We start from the raw sequence: 18125 nt of genomic DNA on the forward strand, positions 1-18125 counted from the left end.
AATTATCTGCAACTAATTAGATATTAAAGTTGAGAACCACTAAGTGATGAGGTGTGGGTCTCATGAGCCATTTATTCAGCATGATCAGAATGTGGTAGAGGGAGGCTGACGTGCGTGCGCATGGCGGGGTTCCCCGTTTGTTTATTTCACATGGTTGATTGCTTCTTGTATCTTCCATACTTGGTTTTTCACAGACCAGGAAGATGTGGACAAGGTTGATGTCTCCAGTGTGCCTGCAGAGGTGCTTCGCAACATTGAGGCTGACACCTACTGGTGCATGAGCAAGTTGTTGGATGGCATTCAGGTGAGCCTGCAGCTTTGGAGGCTGGGGGTTGAGGGGGTGGAGTGTGGGGGGTGGAGTGTGGGTGGCTCTAGATAGCATCCTGCAGCCCAGTGGGAAGGCTACTGGGCTATACTCTACTAGCTGGCTTCTGAATTGAAGCTATCTACCTGAAAAAGCAGGCAGCCTTTCTTTGTCTGGAGCAGCATATACTTGCCTCAGGGTCACAGGCATGAGATAGGTCATACATGTTCCTGGTTCTGGGAACAGTCAGTGTGTCCTGCCAAGTATTCCAGTACTTGGTGTGTGTGGAGTTTGATCCCTATGCTCTGATCTCCCCATTGCTTCTGCCTAGATTCTCTAGCCTTTAGCAACACTATAGGCACTGGTTCTCAAGTCCTTAGCAAACTACTGGGCACCTATTCCTTAAAGGGCATCAGTTCCAGGCAGTATCCCTTGACTGTACCTTCTAGGCCTGTGAGCTTTGGTGGCATGGTTCTGTATGCATGTGTCACTCCCACTGGGCCTGATCATGGGGAGGCTCTAGCATTCATAGTCCTGAATACCTGGGCATCATGATGGGGACATTGTTGATCTCCCTATGGGAGTTAGGGTTAGGGGTTATGATGTTCACAGAAAAGCCCCATGATAGCTTGGTTTTATGTAAACTGTATTTGTGTGTGTTGAAACCTTCACATTGCCTAGGACATTTCTCATTAGCTAAAGACTTAAGAATGGGGACAGCAGCTGGATAACTTGTATAGCAGTGGCTGAAACAGGCAAACCAGCTCTCAAATGCCCTGTGGAATATTTTTGGTTTGTTTTGGCCCAGAATACCTTTCCTAAACACCTGCTTGGCATTGTGTTCTGTGCTTGAGAAGGAGTAAGACCTGAGGCGTACCTGGAGGACCACACTGTGGACTGGGCCTGCAGCTTCTTTACTGTGCATGGAGGTGGCAAGTACAGGCTCCCAGGATCAAGTGTGACCAAAAGAGATGCTCTAGGAGGACAAGGAGTTTTGTTGACAGAGGAGGGGAGGGACAAAATCCCCAAGATTTTCTCTGGGAGCCACTTACAGAAGCCATGCAAAGAAGGCCTGTGCCATGCCAGCTAAGGGAGAGTCTTAGTCCTCAGGGCAGCAGGAAGGCAGCTGGGCTGCAGTCACCCTCATCCTTCTGAGTAGGTGTCTTGGCTCATCTACAGGACCTGAAGGTCAAATAATGCTTCAGAAAATGTGTGGCTTAGACCCTGAGGCTTAATCTGAGAGGATCAGCCAAGTGGCACGTCAAGGAGACTTGGGTTTCCGTTGCTTTTCAAGCCTGAGGCTGACGAGGAAAACTTAGCATCCCCTGTGTAACTGAAGAGCGGAGAGCCTCTCCTTTGCTCTTGATGCAGATGGCCCTTGACTCATTTTGTTTCTTGTAAAGACAGATGTGCCCACTAGAGACTTGTTTGGGCCCGAGCATCAATTCATCACTTCCTGCCTTTGTTAATGTTTTCATATTTACTCCTTCTTCAAGAACTGCAGGCCTTTTCCTGTTAGAGAAGGGATTGAACCATAATGTAAAAGTTTATAAATTATCATTGTCGCTTCTCTGATTGTGAGTGATGGGACTTGTGCCATTTAAATACAAGATTATCTGGCTTCTGTTTGTAAATAAGATCGCCGTACAACAGAATCAATGCTGGCCTTTCATTTTTCACCTGAGCTTTGTTGTCAGGCAAAGTGGTTTATTGACAGGGCTGACAAGCAGAAGGCACCGCAGTCCTCTGGTTCCTATGTTTATAGCACGTTCACAGCTCAGAGGGAGCTATCTGTCTTTCCCTACATGGCTAGGATTGATTTCGCAGGAGCCTCCTGTGAGCCCGGAAGTAGAAGGCTTTCAGTTCCACCATTCGGGATTTGGGAGCTTCACTGGATCCTTGTGGCTCAGGCAATTCCAGGAGCCTGGAAACTTCAGGGCTCTTCTATGCTAGAGCCAGTTTTGTTTTAGGTTAGCTTATGAGGGTATGAGCCTGGTTAAAAACGGGCTTGAATGGGCCAACAGCCTATTCCCCAAGGGCCTGCATGGCCCTGTCCTTCACCAGTGGTGGCTTGTTTCCTAGTCCACTTTCCACTCCTGGTCACATTTCTTTCTCCTCCATCATTTTGTTCAGTTGGAGTGTTCTTCCCTGAATATCTATTTCCTTGTGTCATGGTCTAGGTTGAAAACCCTCAGAAAATAGTCTTGTTTTGTTGAATGCAGGTTGTCCTATCTGGCCCTTACCCGTGTCTCTAGTTCTTCTGTAAGGCTAGGTTGACTTATCAAAGTGTGTTAGCCATCCATACCACTTTCTGAGGGGCCTTCCATGGAGTCATGGTTCTAAACTATGGACCAAACTAGGGTCACCAGCTTTGTGGCTAACAGACAGTGCCTTCAGGGATGAAAATGGGAATTGGGTGTATCTCCTGCATGTGGGCATTGTGCCTTGTATCAGATCCAAGGTCCTACCTGTATACCAGGTGGGTGCTCAGAGAGAAAGACCACTGCCCCAGGTTACACAGCCTATGAAGGAGCCTACATTTAGACCCCCATGGTTCCTGTGGCTTCTGCTTTGCTGAAGTAGATAGAGTAAGTTATTTTTCAGGGCAGGTTCTAACACAGTGGTTCTCAACCTTCCTAATGCTGTGTTTAGTACAGTTCCTCATATGTTGATCCCCAACTACAAAATTAGTTTCATTGCTACTTCATAACTAATTTTGATACTGTTATAAATTGTAATGTAAATAGTTTTGGAGATAGAGGTTTGCCAAAGGGATTTTGAGAACCTCTGTTCTAGAGGGTAGAAACTACATCTGTCTTTTGTTTTTGTTTTGGACACTCTGGGTAGCTGTAGCTATGTTTGTTTAATAGTGGGCCTCAGTTGGAGATTCTGTGCCCACTAAGTTATTGTAATTGGTCTGCTGGCTGTCACTTCCTCCAGAGTATGCTGGGCATGCCTGTGTAGGTGCTGAGGGTCACTGTGGTGGGTGTGATCAGCACTGCTCTTGTGGCTCAGACCTCAAGTCCAGTGGGGCTAGGTGGGAGACAGGCGAGCAGTGGAGGTGAGCAGAGAGAACTGGCCAGGGGCTCTGTTCCAGGAAGCAGACTTTGGGAAAACTGTTCCCACTGTAGCTGCCTAGAGGTGGCCATGTGCAGAACACATGTGACTTGCTTTGATAGGTTGTTACCAGCAAGGACAGTTCTCTAGAAAGGGAAGTGAGCTGGTCTGCTAACAGCCAGCCAGTGCATTTGAGGAGAGTCTGCAGATGCACTGTGGCCTATATTTCCCTGCCCTGGAAGGTGTGAAGTAAGAGAAGAGCTGACCCTGCCCTGGGAGATCTGGGTGGCAGGGTGTACAGAGCAGAGCTGCCCATGGCCATGTGTTTCAGTGCACAGGTTCGCCATGTTGATTAGACAGTCATCAGTCACATTCCTTAGCATTGTTTTTTCCTCAGAGTAGTGAACCATAATCTTACAAAACTTAAATTCTATACTTGGAATTTCAAATGTTATTTTTGGCAACAACCACTATCTATTATCTAAAGTGATAGAGAAACTGTTCATTTTTGGGAAAATAACTGGTAAGGTCCCATATTTGCATAGCCAGTTTGAAGAGGGCATCCTGTTTAGTTCATAGCTACCGTAGCCCTGGGGAGCTTTCCTGGAGGATAGCAAGGCTTTTCTTGACCTCCATCCTGCCTCAAAGTGTTGAAAGATGAGGTTCTTCCACACAGAGCTTGAGTACTCTCAGTAGTAAAATTAGACTTAATTAATTAAACATTTTTTTTTGAGACAAGGTCTTTCTGTATAGCCTTGGCTGTCCTGGAACTTGCTTTGTAGACCAGGCCGGTCTTAAACTGATAGAGCCATCTACCTCTGCCTCCTGTGTGCTTGGATTAAAAGCATTACAACCGTCACCCAGTTAGGTTTAGTTTTATTGTAGCAGTTAGATTCCTACTTCATGAAGGGTACTTTTCAGTGAGGCTGCCTTTTGATTAAAGTCACAGAGCTTTGGGAATGCACTGACCACAAGCAAGGCTTGGTGCTGCCACAGCCTCTTGCTCTTGTGCTGGTGTCTACTCACCACCCTGCTGTCTGTTTCAGTACAAATGCCAACACAATGTAGAAGGTCGCGTGTGGCCCTGTATTGTTATAAAAACAGCTTTGTTCTAATAGGCAACTTAAAGGGGTCTCAGGGATCCCAACAGCTGGCTGGCTGCTCATTGAAGGCTTCTGAATGAGACTCATGCTTCCTTAATCCAGGCACATGGCAGTCTCACTGAGAAGCCCCAGAAGGTGAGCTCAGAGAAAGTACCAAGTCCTGGCAGAGAGGACCAAGGGATGAGAAAAGAAAGAAGATAGGAAAGTTTGTGATCAGGTGTTCCTGCACAAGCTGATGGCTCACCCCAAGCACACTTATTAAGAATCACAATATCTTGTATACTGTTTGCAGGGGGAAATGGGACTGAATCAGTAGAAAGCTATCGTACAATGGCATGAAGTCAGCAGGAAGGTAATCAAGCAATGTTGCACAAGGAGAACACAGGATATCTCAAGTTCATCATAGACTGAGCACACAGCAGCCATGGGACCACAGTTCTTTAGGGGATAAGAGTTGAGTTTCTGGATCTGAAGTCACAGATCCCCCAAGATCCTATCCCATTACTGGCCTTGACAAACATGCTCCTGGTTTTAGAATAAGAACTATATTTTTTTCTCTGTACTCTAGGGCCTTAGGAAATGCTCCCAACAGCAGAGCAGGCAATGAACCTGTGTGGTATGAAGCTCCAGTATCAATGTTGGCAGGGATGGGAGCCCTAGTACATTGGCTAAGAGGGGTACAGTGTCACTGTCGGCAGGGATTGGAAGCCCTAGTACACTGGCTGAGAGGGGTACAGTGTCACTGTCGGCAGGGATGGGAGCCCTAATACACTGACTGAGAGGGGTGTAGTGTCACTGTTGGCAGGGATGGGAGCCCTACTACACTGGCTGAGAGGGGTACAGTGTCACTGTCAGCAGGGATGGGAGCCCTAGTATACTGACTGAGAGGGGTGTAGTGTCACTGTTGGCAGGGATGGGAGCCCTAGTACACTGGCTGAGAGGGGTGCAGTATGCCTAGGGTTAAATAAAATGTTAAGTTAAAATGTGAAGGGCGGAGGCACAGATTGTAACCAGAATACAACCCTGAAGACTTTGAACAAACTAACTGGAACTTCTGGGAGCTAGAATTCCAGTCATTACATCCTGCATCCCAGTAGACACACAGAGGAGAGGGTAGTGGGCCTTGAGGGTCTGAGGCGATGAAGGGGCACAGCAAACCCAGACAGAGAGAATGACCGGAGGGAAGCTAGCCGTGGGAAGAGCATGACAGAAGTCTGGGCTTTTGTTTTCTTTTAAGTGCGAAGTTACAATGTGGGTACCACACTCACCTTAGCCTTGGAATCTTGACCCTTGCTGCTTAGAGTCAATAAATAAAAATGAATTGGGGGGGCAGAGAAACCAAGTAGGCATGGTGGGAGGTGTGGAACACAGATATAAAAGAGACAGAGGGAGGGTAGGTGGTGACTGCAGATGGAGATGGAGATGGAGGTAGATGAGAAAGCCCTGGAAACAGCAGAGGCCGGAGAAAGTGCAAAGATACGCTTGATGCTATGAAGAAAAGACACCACCGAGGTAGGCTGGGTTGAAAACCGAGAGCCAGCTGTGCACTGGGTAAGATAGTCACGCCAGACACAAAGGGGCAGAAGGAAAGAAAGGGTTGGGGAAGCGCAGCCATTAGCGCCATTGTCCTAGCATGTCCCAGGTTCCTCCCAGCTAGATTGCGGCATGTTGAAAGTTTGGACCCTTATCGTCTGCTCAGCTACCCGTCAGGAGTCCGAACTCATTGGGTCAGGTAGAGATCTGACTCCCTGATTGAAGGCTTTCCAGGTGACCACTCAGGTAGCTCACAGCCACCTGTAACTCTAGCTCAAGGGGATCCCATGTCCTTTTTTGTCCTGTGTGTGTATCCCCCATATTAAAAAACAAAAACAAAATATGAAAGTTGGACATGGTGATATACACTTTTAATCTCTGCATTTGGGAAGCAGAGTTCAAGGCCAGCCTGGTCTACATAGTAAGTTCTAGGCCATCCAGGCTATCTAATGAGAACCTGTCTGAAAAAACAAAACCCCAAACCATGAAAATATAAGGGGTATAGCTGGGAGGAGGAACGGCATGTAAGGAGTTGGAGGGTGGGGTAACCAAACCTATTGCTGTGCATAATTAATAAATACCAGTGAAACGCTAGGGTTCCCTAGACAAGGGCCTTTTGAATTGCAGTCTTGGGCTTGGCCAGTGGATACCTTGAGTCCTGAGGTAGCCAGAGAGCAGACTTACTCTTGTAGCTCCCATGGGATGTATCTGAGAATGGCCGCCCCAGGAGCTGCGAAGGGACGGTATGGCTCCCAGCCGGGGGAGTGCTCCACAGGCTTACAGGAGTGTTCTGGACGGTATGGCTCCCAGCCTGGGGAGTGCTCCACAGGCTTACAGGAGTGTTCTAGACTGTGCTCAGGCCTTCTGTGTGGACCCAGGTTGTTAGGTTGGTGTGGCCCATGCTGGTAGGAAATGCCCAAGAGGCAGAGGGCAGAGGGTCATGAGTTTGTGGAGGCAGTAGATCCTAGTGCCTGGTGGGATCTTAACCCCACCCCTGGAAGGAACACTGTGGAAGGAGTCCGGGCTTGCAGCCACGGACACTTTGAAGCCCATGCACACTTAGAGGCCAGCAAGAGGTGTAGAGTTTAAAAAGAACTTGTTTGGCCTAGTTTTTCCAGTTTTCTATTTTTCTTTTAAAACAGGTCTTTCTGTATAGCCCACGCCAACCTGTGTCTTGTGATCCTCCTGTCTCAGCTCTGTTTCTGACATACAGGTTGTCTGTAAATGTTGCTCTTGGTGTCTATAGCTTCCTCATGGGGGATGACTTCTGGTGTAGACTGTGGGAATATATATGAACAGGTTCTGCTGGTTGGATAGTTCTTTTTTTTTTTAAGCCTACAGCACCCAGTATTCCCAGGCGGTCTCCCATCCAAGTACTAACCAGGCCCAACCCTGCTTAGCTTACGAGATCAGACGAGATCGGGTGCATTCAGGGAGGTATGGCTGTAGACAGTTGGATAGTTCTTTACAAAGGATTGCATGAAGACAGGTAGCTGCCTTTCGGCCTGGTGAAGCTGGTTTTAATGTTAGTGCTCTGGGGGTGCAGGCTGGTGATTGACCCCTATGGAGTCTCAGCCCTTTGCTGTCATGGAGTCCAAGGTCTGGTTAGTTAGGAGGTCTGGGCTGCCGGTGTCCTTCTCCAGCTCCTAGGGGATTAGTCTTGCGCTCTAGCCAGTCAGTTCATTTCCCTAACAGCACTCATGCCAGGGTTTGTCGGCTGGCCATTACTTGCTGAATTACGGCTCTGTGCTTGCCTACCCTGAAGTCATACTATTACTCTTAGACTCATTACTTAGCCGGACAGCTTCTTTGAGGAGAAAAGAACCGTTGCCTTTTATAATTAGTCATTTACATTTCCTTTTCCTTGGGGAAGAATTATTCACTCTGAAAACTGGTTGGTGGCCCTAGCGGAATAGGAATGGGAGGGAAAGGAGCTCCATTATCCTGGAACTTGCTGGTGAGAAGGCCACCAGAGAAGGCTGGTGCCTACAGTGGGCATTGTCCTGGCATGGGAGGTGACCTTCAAGTAGAGCTGTGGTGACCCTCAGGAATGAACTCAGACAGTTGGGACTTTAAACTGTCTGTGTCCCAGGGGCTAACTACTGCGCACTCAGTCCAAAGGAAGGAGAACAAGGGAGGACCACTGTGTTCGGCTAGGAGGCTCTGACCTGGCCTTTGTGGACAGTGAGGAAAACAGCCCGTAGGAAACCCTACTGACTTGGGAGTGAGTGGGTGGAGCGCGTGCCAGCTCACAGATGGGGAACATGCACCTCACTGGGGTCCCTGCTGAGGTTGGCTCTGTGTCCTGAAGAGTCAGAAATGTGATTTGAGAGTCTTGGTTAATAAAATGGAGGAGTATTGAATGGACAAAATGATTCCGTAACTGCGATACTGAGATTCATTAAGAATGAACAGTAAGCTGGGTGGTGGTGGCATACGCCTTTAATCCCAGCACTCGGGAGGCAGAGGCAGGCGGATTTCTGAGTTTGAAGCCAGCCTGGTCTACAGAACGAGTTCTAGGACAGCCAGGGCTACATAGAGAAACCCTGTCTCGAAAACCAAAAACCAAAACAAACATAAAAAAACTAACAAAAACAAAACAAAACAAAAAAAGAATGAACAGTAAGCAAGTTACAAATGAAATAAAAGCTAATAATTTAAAGTGGCATTGAAAAATATAAAAATCCACATTCTTGCCTGAACACAAGGAGTATATCTTTAAGGCACCAGGTTCTCCATTCTCCATTGCCTGAATATATCAGCTGGCCTCCTTCTGAGAGAAGCCAGGGTGTCTCCATGCTGGCTGCTCTGAAGTTTGTGTGACTACTCAGCACATGCCTTCTTACTGACATATCCACTTCTCATGAGTCCTTCTAAGAAGGGCTAGGTCTCAGTGTGGAAGGAGGGTTAGGTTTTTTAGAAAGCCAAACCTCTCTTCACACAACTGACCGTACCAAACAGGGTTCACAGGCCTGGGTGTGCCCCACCAAGTGCTCGCCAGCTCTGCTTGCTAGTCCTGTCCGTCTAACCTGCAGTGCTATTTCTTCCACGTTATACTTCCTTCTTGCCCTTTGCCTATGCTTCATAGTAAGCCTTTGTCAAGACATGTATCTGGAGAGCACTCTCTCCCCACCATGGCATATCAACTTATCTTCCAGACAGTGCTCTAATGGACAGAAATCTCTTAGCTTTGGAAGAATCATTTTGGGTTGTGTATTATTTTCCGTGTCATGACTAAAAATCCTTCGCTAACTCACAGGATGCCTTATGTCTCTCTTCTAGAGGCCACAGATGTGGTAGTTTCTTTTCCCATTGCTGTGATGAAGTGCCCCAACAGCAATGTGAAGGAGGAAGGGCTAATTCTGGCTCGCAGGCATGGTGGGAACATCCTGGCTGCAGGATTAGGAGCTGGCAGGTCACATCACATTCACAGTTAGAAAGCAGAGAGTGTCTTTTATATAGACAAGATCCCCTGCCCAGGGTTTGGGTCCACCCATAGTTAAGTTCACCTGCTTATCTAGGCTGAGAGAATGCAAAGTCCAGTCACCAGTGAGTGCCAAAGCCTTATCCACCCCAGAGTTTGGCTGTCAGGAATTCTTTACTCCATGCATCTAGTTTGGGGAGCTGCTTCACAGAGAGCAGCAGTAGCTGGGAGGAGAGATGGCTAGAGCAGCAGGCACGGCCGGCTCTGTGATGTCTGTTCATTTCTGCCTGCATCTCTTCCAAACGGACTCCAGGGGGCCTTTGAAAATGAACAAGCCAATTGGTTGATTGATTGATTTCTGGAAATAGCTATATATCTATATCTATATCTGTATCTGTATCTGTATCTGTATCTGTATCTATATCTATATCTATATCTATCTATCTGCAAATATATATAAGGATGCCTGCCTGCCTATCTATCTATCTATCTATCTATCTATCTATCTATCTATCTATCTATCTATCTATCTATCTATCTATCTATCTATCTAATCTATCTATCTATCTATCTATCTATCTATCTATCTATCTATCTATCTATCTATCTATCTATCTATCTATATCATTTTCCCCCTTTCTTCTCTGTTAGCCCTCTCACTTGTTACCCCATCAGTCCTTTGCAAATTTATGTCCTCTTATTCTTTATTATTGGTGTGTGTGTGTGTGTGCACACGTGTGAGTGTGACTCCATTTAGTGTTGCTTATATGCATGTGTTTTCAGGGCTGACCACTTGGGATTGGTTAGCCAGTCGGGGTGCTGATCTTTGGGGAAGGCTAATTCACCCCCTCTAAGCAGTTTTTAGTTGCCGGGTGCTCTTCATCTAGGGGTGGGGCACATAGGATTTCCCTCATCCACACTGGCAAATCAACTGAACTTGCCATTGTTTGGGTCTTGTTTAGGGAGCCCTAATGTTAGGATTTCACAGGGGTAGCTTCCCTGTCATGTAGAAGACACAATCTTGTATAAGTCTTTCCTGGGCCTCTGGCTCTTTCAGTCTTTGAACACCCTCTTCAGCAGTGTTCCCTGAGCCTTCAGTGTAGAGTTGTGTTGTAGATGTATTGTTGGGACTGGGCTTGCCAGTCAGTTGTTTTGGACATTTTAGCTGGTCATAATTGTTTCTGTCTGCTGAGAGAAGCTCTGATGAGGGGTGAGAGTTACTCTTCTCTGAAGTTCCATCCAGTTTCACACTCTAGGCAGAGAGAATGTGTGTTCCTCTTTGTGGGCGAGGTGTGTGTCCTTGCCAGGTCACACTGCTGGCTGTGCTGCCCCAGTCTGCCGTCCTCCTGGTGCTGTCTGCCTTCCCGGGGTTGCAGAGGACCCTGAGACTTCCAGCTGCAGTAGGTGTGGCTGGTTCTTCTGTGACTTTTCGAGACTTTATCATATGACTTGAATCTCACTTTTAGCTGAGCATTCAAGGGCCACTGTGCTGTTTTGGCAGATTGGTATGTCATAGATGCTCTCCTGTTAAGGATGTGGCTTGCTTCTTGTCGAGGTCCCATCATGAGTCCCTTCTTGTCTGATGGCACCAAACACTTGCATCTCCCTTATTGGGGCCTCTTCTCTCCTCTCCCTCTTGACTGTGCATGTATTATTGCAGGGTCTCCCTACATAGCTCTGACTGCCCTAGAACTCTCTCTGAAGACCAAGCTGGCCTTGAACTCAGAGATCTACCTGCTTCTGCTTCCCAAGTGCCAGGATTAAAGGTGTAAGCCACCACTGCCTGACATCTAGTAATAAAATCTTATTTTTTGCTTCCTTTTCAAACTTTCTTTTAGAGCAGCTTCAGACAAAACATAACCCTGGAGGGTTCCCATGTAATCCCCCCTTCCCATCCCCCACTCCGGCAGTCACACTTCCCCTGTTCTGAAGAACGCCTGCATTGACTTAACACACTTGTGACTGACAGGCCAATGTCAATGAGTCATGACCAACTGAAATTCATAGTTTAATTAATGTTGTAAACTGTGGGTTTGGCAGATGCCTAACAACATGTGCTGTCCCTTAGTTCTCAGTAGACATTCTTGTGCCACCTGTTCATTCACTCCGCCTTCCATCGGAACCTCGTCCCCATGGTTTTGTCTTTGCCAGAATGTGCCACATGGTTGGCAAGGTGGCCTCTCTAGCCTGGCTTTGCTCACCCTGTTACTTTGTCTCTGGTCCATGGCTGTTGGTCCTCTATCCTGTGGTGGCTCTGTCCTGACCGGATCCTGCCCACAGTGTTGTTACTCCATGATGTTGCTTGCCCCATGGCTGAAAATGTGTCTGGGGCATGTTTCTACAGTGCCTAACAGAAGGAGGCTGCTGCCCTGCTGTGTCTGGCAGGACCCCTCAGTGTTAGACATGATCTGTGGTCTGCAAAGCTGGGGGCAGGGAGCTCGGGAATGTTCTTGGAGTAGGTGCTATGGTAGGTTCTATTAGATGCAGTTGCTCACCCTGCGCCCTTGTGAGGGGTCATGTTGCCTGTCTTTCATAGGTGAGAAGCAGGAGGACGTTGAGCTAGCAGACAGGAACCAAGAAGTTAGGCAAGGCACCATGTGTTTTCAGTGGCTGGTCTGTGCTGACTGCACTCTGAGAGGCTTGCCACAAGCCTGTCCTTGTCCTCGTCCTTCCCGCCTCTTCTCAGAGGCTGTAATGGAGACATTCAGGCTATCGCTTTAACCAGTGCTTCTAAGCTTGGAGGGACAGCTAATGTGATGGATGACATAATCACGATTCACAATGAGTTCAGCTGCCTGGAATACCAGCCCAGAACCAATCAAGTGAGCACACTAATAGGAATAGATGTAAAATCCTGCATACAAGTTCAAAAACCCAGTCAGACCAGGTCAGTGGGAAGCAGTTGGGACAGTTTGGGTTGACTGCGTCCTCGGTGGGAAGCTCTGTCATCATTTTGTCTCCATTATGGCTCTTGTCTCGTAGTTGACAGCCCTCACCCTCTGTGGTCCCACTCTGTTATTTCTACACGGCACAATCAGGATCTTCCCACAATTCGAATCTTGTAGTCATGACAGTGGACAGTTGCCCTTTCTCCTGGCTGACGTCATTGGGCAGTTGAGCTTCTTTCTCACCTTCTGCTTGTAACTCCTTCAGAATGGCCTCCTCCTAGCTCTTGCCTTTCCCCATACTCCCACTTTCCTGAATATGCCGTGCTCTGTAGGGACCCTATGGCCCCTCTGGGCCTGCTCCCCACTTATAGCTTTACTGCAGCCCAGGTCTCACAACCTCACAGTGGTGCTCCCAGCCGGACCCTATCCTATACTTCAGGGCAGCGCCCACTGTGTTCTTCCCTTCTACACTGTGTGGCATCTACGTGTTTTGTTCTTAGATTGGCACAGCAGGTAATTTTTAAGTGTGACATTTCTCATGTCAGAGAGAGAGAGACAGAGACAGAGAGACAGAGACAGAGAGAAAGAGAGACAGAGAGAGAGAGACAGAGACAGAGAGAGAGAAACAGAGAGAGAGAGGTATGTATGTGCGTGCGTGCGTGCGTGCGTGCGTGCGTGCGTGCGTGCGTGCGTGCGTGTGTGTGTGTGTGTGTGTGTGTAGGACTGACGAGTGATAATTAATTCAACAGAGTAGCCCTAAAGGTAAGCCCTGGCCTGATCTGTCTGTCTTTGTTAGTGTAGGCTGGCAGTCAGCAGGACACACAACAGGCTTGCCATCGCTTGTAGCCTAGCTCTGCAGCCCTCAGCTCTAGTGGCTGCCATCTTGGAGCACTCGGTGTAGACTTTAAAGCTTCTACCAGAGCTCTGTGTAATCTGGACTTGATAGATTACAAGCCATAGATCTAGCATAGGCATAGACATAGACATAGGCCATCCCCAGCTGGACTGACCCAACCTCCATTAAGGTGAGCTTTTCTCTCCCATCCAGTGTTGGGCCAGTGAGGATGCTGCTGTTTTTGTCTCCTGTCTTTGGCCAGAATGCCAAGGCCTGGAAAGTCCTTTCAAAGTAGAACCCCCTCCCTCTTTTCTCTTTTTCCTCTTATAGAATGGTATCATTCTTGCCTCAGTGTTTGGATTCTGAAAAATCAGCTTCCCTTCCTGAGTTTTGAACAAACTGAGAAGTAAAATAAAACAGTGGCAGATGGAAGTAAAGGGGAGCTGTCATTCTTGCTGCACAGTGGGCTCGGAATGTTTTCTAGTGTGGAAGCCAAATAACTGGCTAAATCCACACTGTCTCCAGCCAGTGTTGATAGGCCAGGGCTGGGCCAGAAGAGCCCACAGGGCCTCTGTCCTCCATAGAGCAGTGATTAGTCTCATAGGTGGGAGTGGAGCTCTTGCCATGTAAAGCATACCCCAGGTGTGAGTGGAGGTTAGGAAATGTGTCACCCCTAATTTCTTCAGCTGTAATTGGGGTAGCCATTATAGCCCTAGTCAGCTGTGCAAGGATGCCTGTCAGCCTCAGTGAGGTTTATCAGACGAGTGGTCAGTAAAGCCTTTCTGACCCAGAGGCTGCAAACCACCCTTAGCCCCTTTTTCATCTCTATCCAGTTGGGACTGTTCATAAATTCCTCCATTCAAACACACACCCATAGACTGGAGCAGTAACCTTCTACTAGCCTCCTAGGAGAAATCAAGTCTCTCAAGTTATTCTTGGCAAACTCAAGTCCAAAGACAATGATTCTCTGAAGAGCAGTGGGCTAGAACCAAATTTTGTATGGCTTTTAAGATCAGGTATGTTAGAACCCACTTAGTCCTGATTCTGGCTTCTGCTCCATCACAGCTAGCAGGATGCTTGGCTCTCTGAGATGCGTACAGATCCTTGGGACCTGAAGTTCTGAGCATGAAACTGAGCCCAATAGTTGCTCCTTAGGAGAGCTGACTTCTATGAGAGTGCATAAGCCTGTCAGAGATCTCTGGCCTTCTAAATCCAGGTAGGAGGTCATCCTAAGGCCTTGGGCAGTTCCCACCATGTTCCCAGATCCTGTCTTTGTTGTTGCTGGAAGGCCTGGCCTGGCCTAGCCCTGGCGAGGTTGGTAGGCACAGCGATTCTTGGTCTAACCTTTGCATATGAGTAAGCTGGAAGTCTAGAGGCCCTCACTGCAGTTTTGTCTGGGAGAGATGTCCCAGCATGCCTTGCTCTTCCTGCTGCAGATAGGCACCTGTATAACTTGTCGGCTTTGTTAGTACTGAGCCACAGTGGCAGCTTGGCATTGAGGACTTCTGCTAGCTAGCGTTTGTCCTTAATCCTTTTCTGTCTTCCTAGAAGGTTCCCTCTTCAGGCTCAGGTGCTGAGGTTCCATGCTATTGGCATGTTCTGAAGGGGTTGATGGCTGATGCTTCTGACTCTGCTCTGCTGACTTCGGACACTTGCTGCCCTTGGGTGCAGGCCGCCTGGGTGCCCCACCATCTGTGAAGCTGCAGAACCTGGTCCCTGTGGGCTGAGAGGGAGTGGGCATTCTTCCCTGATCTCTCGTCAGTGCTCCATGCTACATCTGAGTGCTCTCTTAGGTTTGAGGGCTGCCATTTGCCATGCCATGTTATGTCTGAAAGCCTTTCCTTCCACTGCTGGCTTCTGTTCTGTCTGAGGCTCAGAACAGTCCAAGAAGGCAGGATGCTGATTCTCATCTCACAGATGATGAGACCCATGCCCAGAGACACCATACACTGTAGAGTCACATAGCTCCTAAGTATTAGCTATGCTTCTATTCCAAGACTCTTCACAAAAGCTCCCTCCCCAAATCTGCCCCTCCATGCCTCCCTCCAATCCGTATGAGCCTCGCCCACATCACTGACAACAGTCACATGTCACTTCTCATGCAGTGACTGCATTCCTAGCACTTGAGTGCTGCAGTGTCAGCACATTTGCCGTTTCTCATTGGCTCCCTGGTGGGCCGGGTGCTGGCTGCCCAGGTGCCCAGCGAGGTGGTCATTCCAGTCGGTGGTTCTGCTCAATGAGCCAAACACATAGGTGCTGGTTTGTTCAATTTAAATGTAAATATCCAACATTAACAAATAGAAATGTTCCATGAAGCGTTGCTGGAAGCTGTGTGCATGCTCTGACATCAGATGGGAGTGAGGCCTGGTGGTGCTGTGCTCTGTTGGTGTTACACAGAGTGTGGCCCTGTACCTGTTTCTTGTGAGGCAACCTAGCGGTGTGTAATTGGTTTGTTTATAAAATGGTTTTACATAATAAACTTTTTCACTACTTTTTCCTCTTTGGAGGCTCTGGGTTATTGGACGGGGTGGCGCTCATGTGTGGTATGTCTATATGTATGTTCACCCATGTGTGAGTATGTATACAGTGGTATTTGTGTGGGCCTGGAGTTGATGTCGCTTGCCTTCCTCAGTTAAACTCCACTTTATTTGGAGGTACAGTCTCTTTGTTGAACCCAGAGCTCACCAGTTGTGGCTAGTCTAGCCTGATCTGTGGATGCCCTCTCCCAAGTGCTGGGATTACAAGTGGCCTCCACAGCTGCTTGGCTCTTATGTGGGTTCCGGGTACCTGAATTTAAGGTCTCAAAGTTGCTTTATTTCATGTGCATTAAATATGTGCTGTTATTTTTTTTCCCTTAGGACAACTACACCTTTGCCCAACCTGGGATTCAGATGAAAGTGAAGATGCTGGAAGAGCTTGTGAGCCGGATTGATGGTGAGTCAGTGCCTGGTTGGTTAGGGAGGTGGCCTGCTCCTCAGCCCTGCCAGACACCACCATCCTGGTGTCATCTGGCCGGTGGCACCTGGGTCTGACAGCTCTTGGCTAAGTGCATCCTTAGCAGGAGAAGGTGCTGTTCTGCCCTTCCATCTTGTGCTCCAGTCAGGACTCAGTGGGGAAGGAGCCACAGTGCTCTTGGCAGCCTCCCTCCCGGGTCAGCTGCAGCTTCTCCTCTGGGCGGCAGGGTGGTTGCTGATGGCTGTCCTTGGCCTTGCCTCCCTGCCTGGGTGTATCATTTGCTATCAAGGAGGATAGAATAATTTCTCCATGGAATCCAATTAATTACCAAGTCCAGAAAGAACATCTTCAATATTATAGAAAAATTATAGTGTGTGCTCAGGCAATTTTAGATTATGCTTTCATGTTTAAGTGAGGCCTTTGAAATACTTTTTACCTTCGTCCTTAAAATAATTCCCCCTGCGATGTGCTGAATGTCATATTGCAATAGCAGAGTTTAATTAAATGAAACTTGAGAGATAATGCTTGCCCATTCCAGGCAGAGCCTCCTGATAGTTTGTTAAATTAATGAGCAGAGCATTAACAAAGTGACGCCAAGCAGAACCAGACCTGTGTATATATGTGACAGCAGCCTGTCAGCTGTGAGCTGTAGAAGACACTCTCTGTTTCCCGGAGTCCCGGCTGAGTCAGACAAGTCTCCTGACTGAGGGTGCAGAGAGCGCTATTGAGATGTAGTCCTGGCCGAGTGCCTTCCGTGTGTGCAGGCTCCTACCCAACCTTCCCCCGGCTGCTCCCGTGGCGGAAGAAAATTGTCATAGCCCTCTTCATAGGAAGACGCTTGGTTTGGGAAATGACTGAGTGACATTATAAACCAGAGCCAAAAACCTTGAAACTGCACTGCGTTCCTTGATTGAGTCTGGGAGTCGGCTCTGTGTCTGATGGTTATTACCTCATTTCCATATTATGAAGTCTCACGCACTTCTCGGGATGCTTTATTGGATTCAGTGTGTTTAGCTGCTTTTCAACCTCTCTCCGAAGTGCTGCTCTTTCTCCCGTCAGTGCACCCTGTGCATTTATTCTGCGCTCATGTTGCGCGCTTGCTTGGCTCCAGTTGAAGTTTTTTTCCTACTAGCGAGTTCACAAGTGTCCCTGGCCTCATTCAGTTCTTTGAAATACTATTTGCAGGAGCTACGAGTTACACGGTTCTAGCAGGTTCTTCTTTTCCTCCTGTGCCCCTCAGAAGGCCTATATTATGTTTTCCATGAGCCTTAAGTTGTGGCCAGGGCTGGCTTGCTCCAACACTGCAGTTGGGGAAATGCTTGAATTGATTTTTTTTTTCTTGTGCTGTGGTTCAGAAGGAGGCACACTGCAGATTTACACAGTGATTGCTCAGAAGAGCAGCAGCGACTATTGCAGAGCTGCCCACGTCTTTGCTCTGGGTAAAGCATCTTTATCTTCATGCAAGGATCAGTTCTTCACAGCACAGGATGGACTTCAGTGTCCCAGGGCAGGGTGTGCAACCTGCTTGCTTGTATCCTCATGACAAAAGCTCTGAAAATCTGTGTAGCTGCCCCATCATGAGGATGCTGCACTATGCAAGCAGGGAATGCCTGGTCCTTGGGGCCTCAGCCCTGGCTGGCAGCCTCCTCCTTACCCGCGCTCCCCCCTCCTCCCATATTTGGAGAAGCTGCAGGGCTACAGCTCCAGTAGCTTCACCTCTGCTGGACTCACTGTAAACCTTTTATCAATGGCAGGATATACCATGTAGAAAAAGAAATCTAACCTGTTGCCTGATTTCTGCAGTTCTAGGGAATAGAAGGACCGTGTTTGTTTCAGAAAGCATTAGCATGAAGAGGGGAATTTGGTTGTGACCTGTTGATGATGAGGGGTTTTATGCACTTTCCAGGTGGGTGGTGTAAAAATGGGCAATTGCCGAGCAGACATAGAGAGCTTGGGAGTGGGCACAGAGGTCAGAAGAGAGGCAGAGTCTGAGAAGGGAGAGGCCCCTGAAAGGTGGTGACTGTTG

General features: G+C 48.1%; 1 protein-coding gene and 1 non-coding gene across 4 annotated transcripts in view; one reads left to right on the forward strand and one right to left on the reverse strand.

Moving 5' to 3' along the window:
• The window catches only part of Tbc1d22a (TBC1 domain family member 22A), a 297153-nt gene that overhangs the window by 145132 nt on the left and 133896 nt on the right, over nucleotides 1-18125 (forward strand). For all 3 annotated transcript variants that reach the window (XM_031352182.1, XM_031352191.1, XM_031352197.1), the window contains exons 9-10: nucleotides 195-304; nucleotides 16003-16078. In XM_031352182.1, the coding sequence (XP_031208042.1) occupies nucleotides 195-304; nucleotides 16003-16078 (186 nt within the window). The remainder of the gene's footprint in view (nucleotides 1-194; nucleotides 305-16002; nucleotides 16079-18125) is intronic.
• On the reverse strand, nucleotides 7330-7448 carry LOC116082783. Its single transcript, XR_004115429.1, has one exon. It is a non-coding gene; the product is annotated as a 5S ribosomal RNA (ribosomal RNA).

The sequence above is a fragment of the Mastomys coucha genome, unplaced genomic scaffold, assembly GCF_008632895.1.
Source record: "Mastomys coucha isolate ucsf_1 unplaced genomic scaffold, UCSF_Mcou_1 pScaffold11, whole genome shotgun sequence".
Taxonomy (NCBI): Eukaryota; Metazoa; Chordata; class Mammalia; order Rodentia; family Muridae; genus Mastomys; species Mastomys coucha.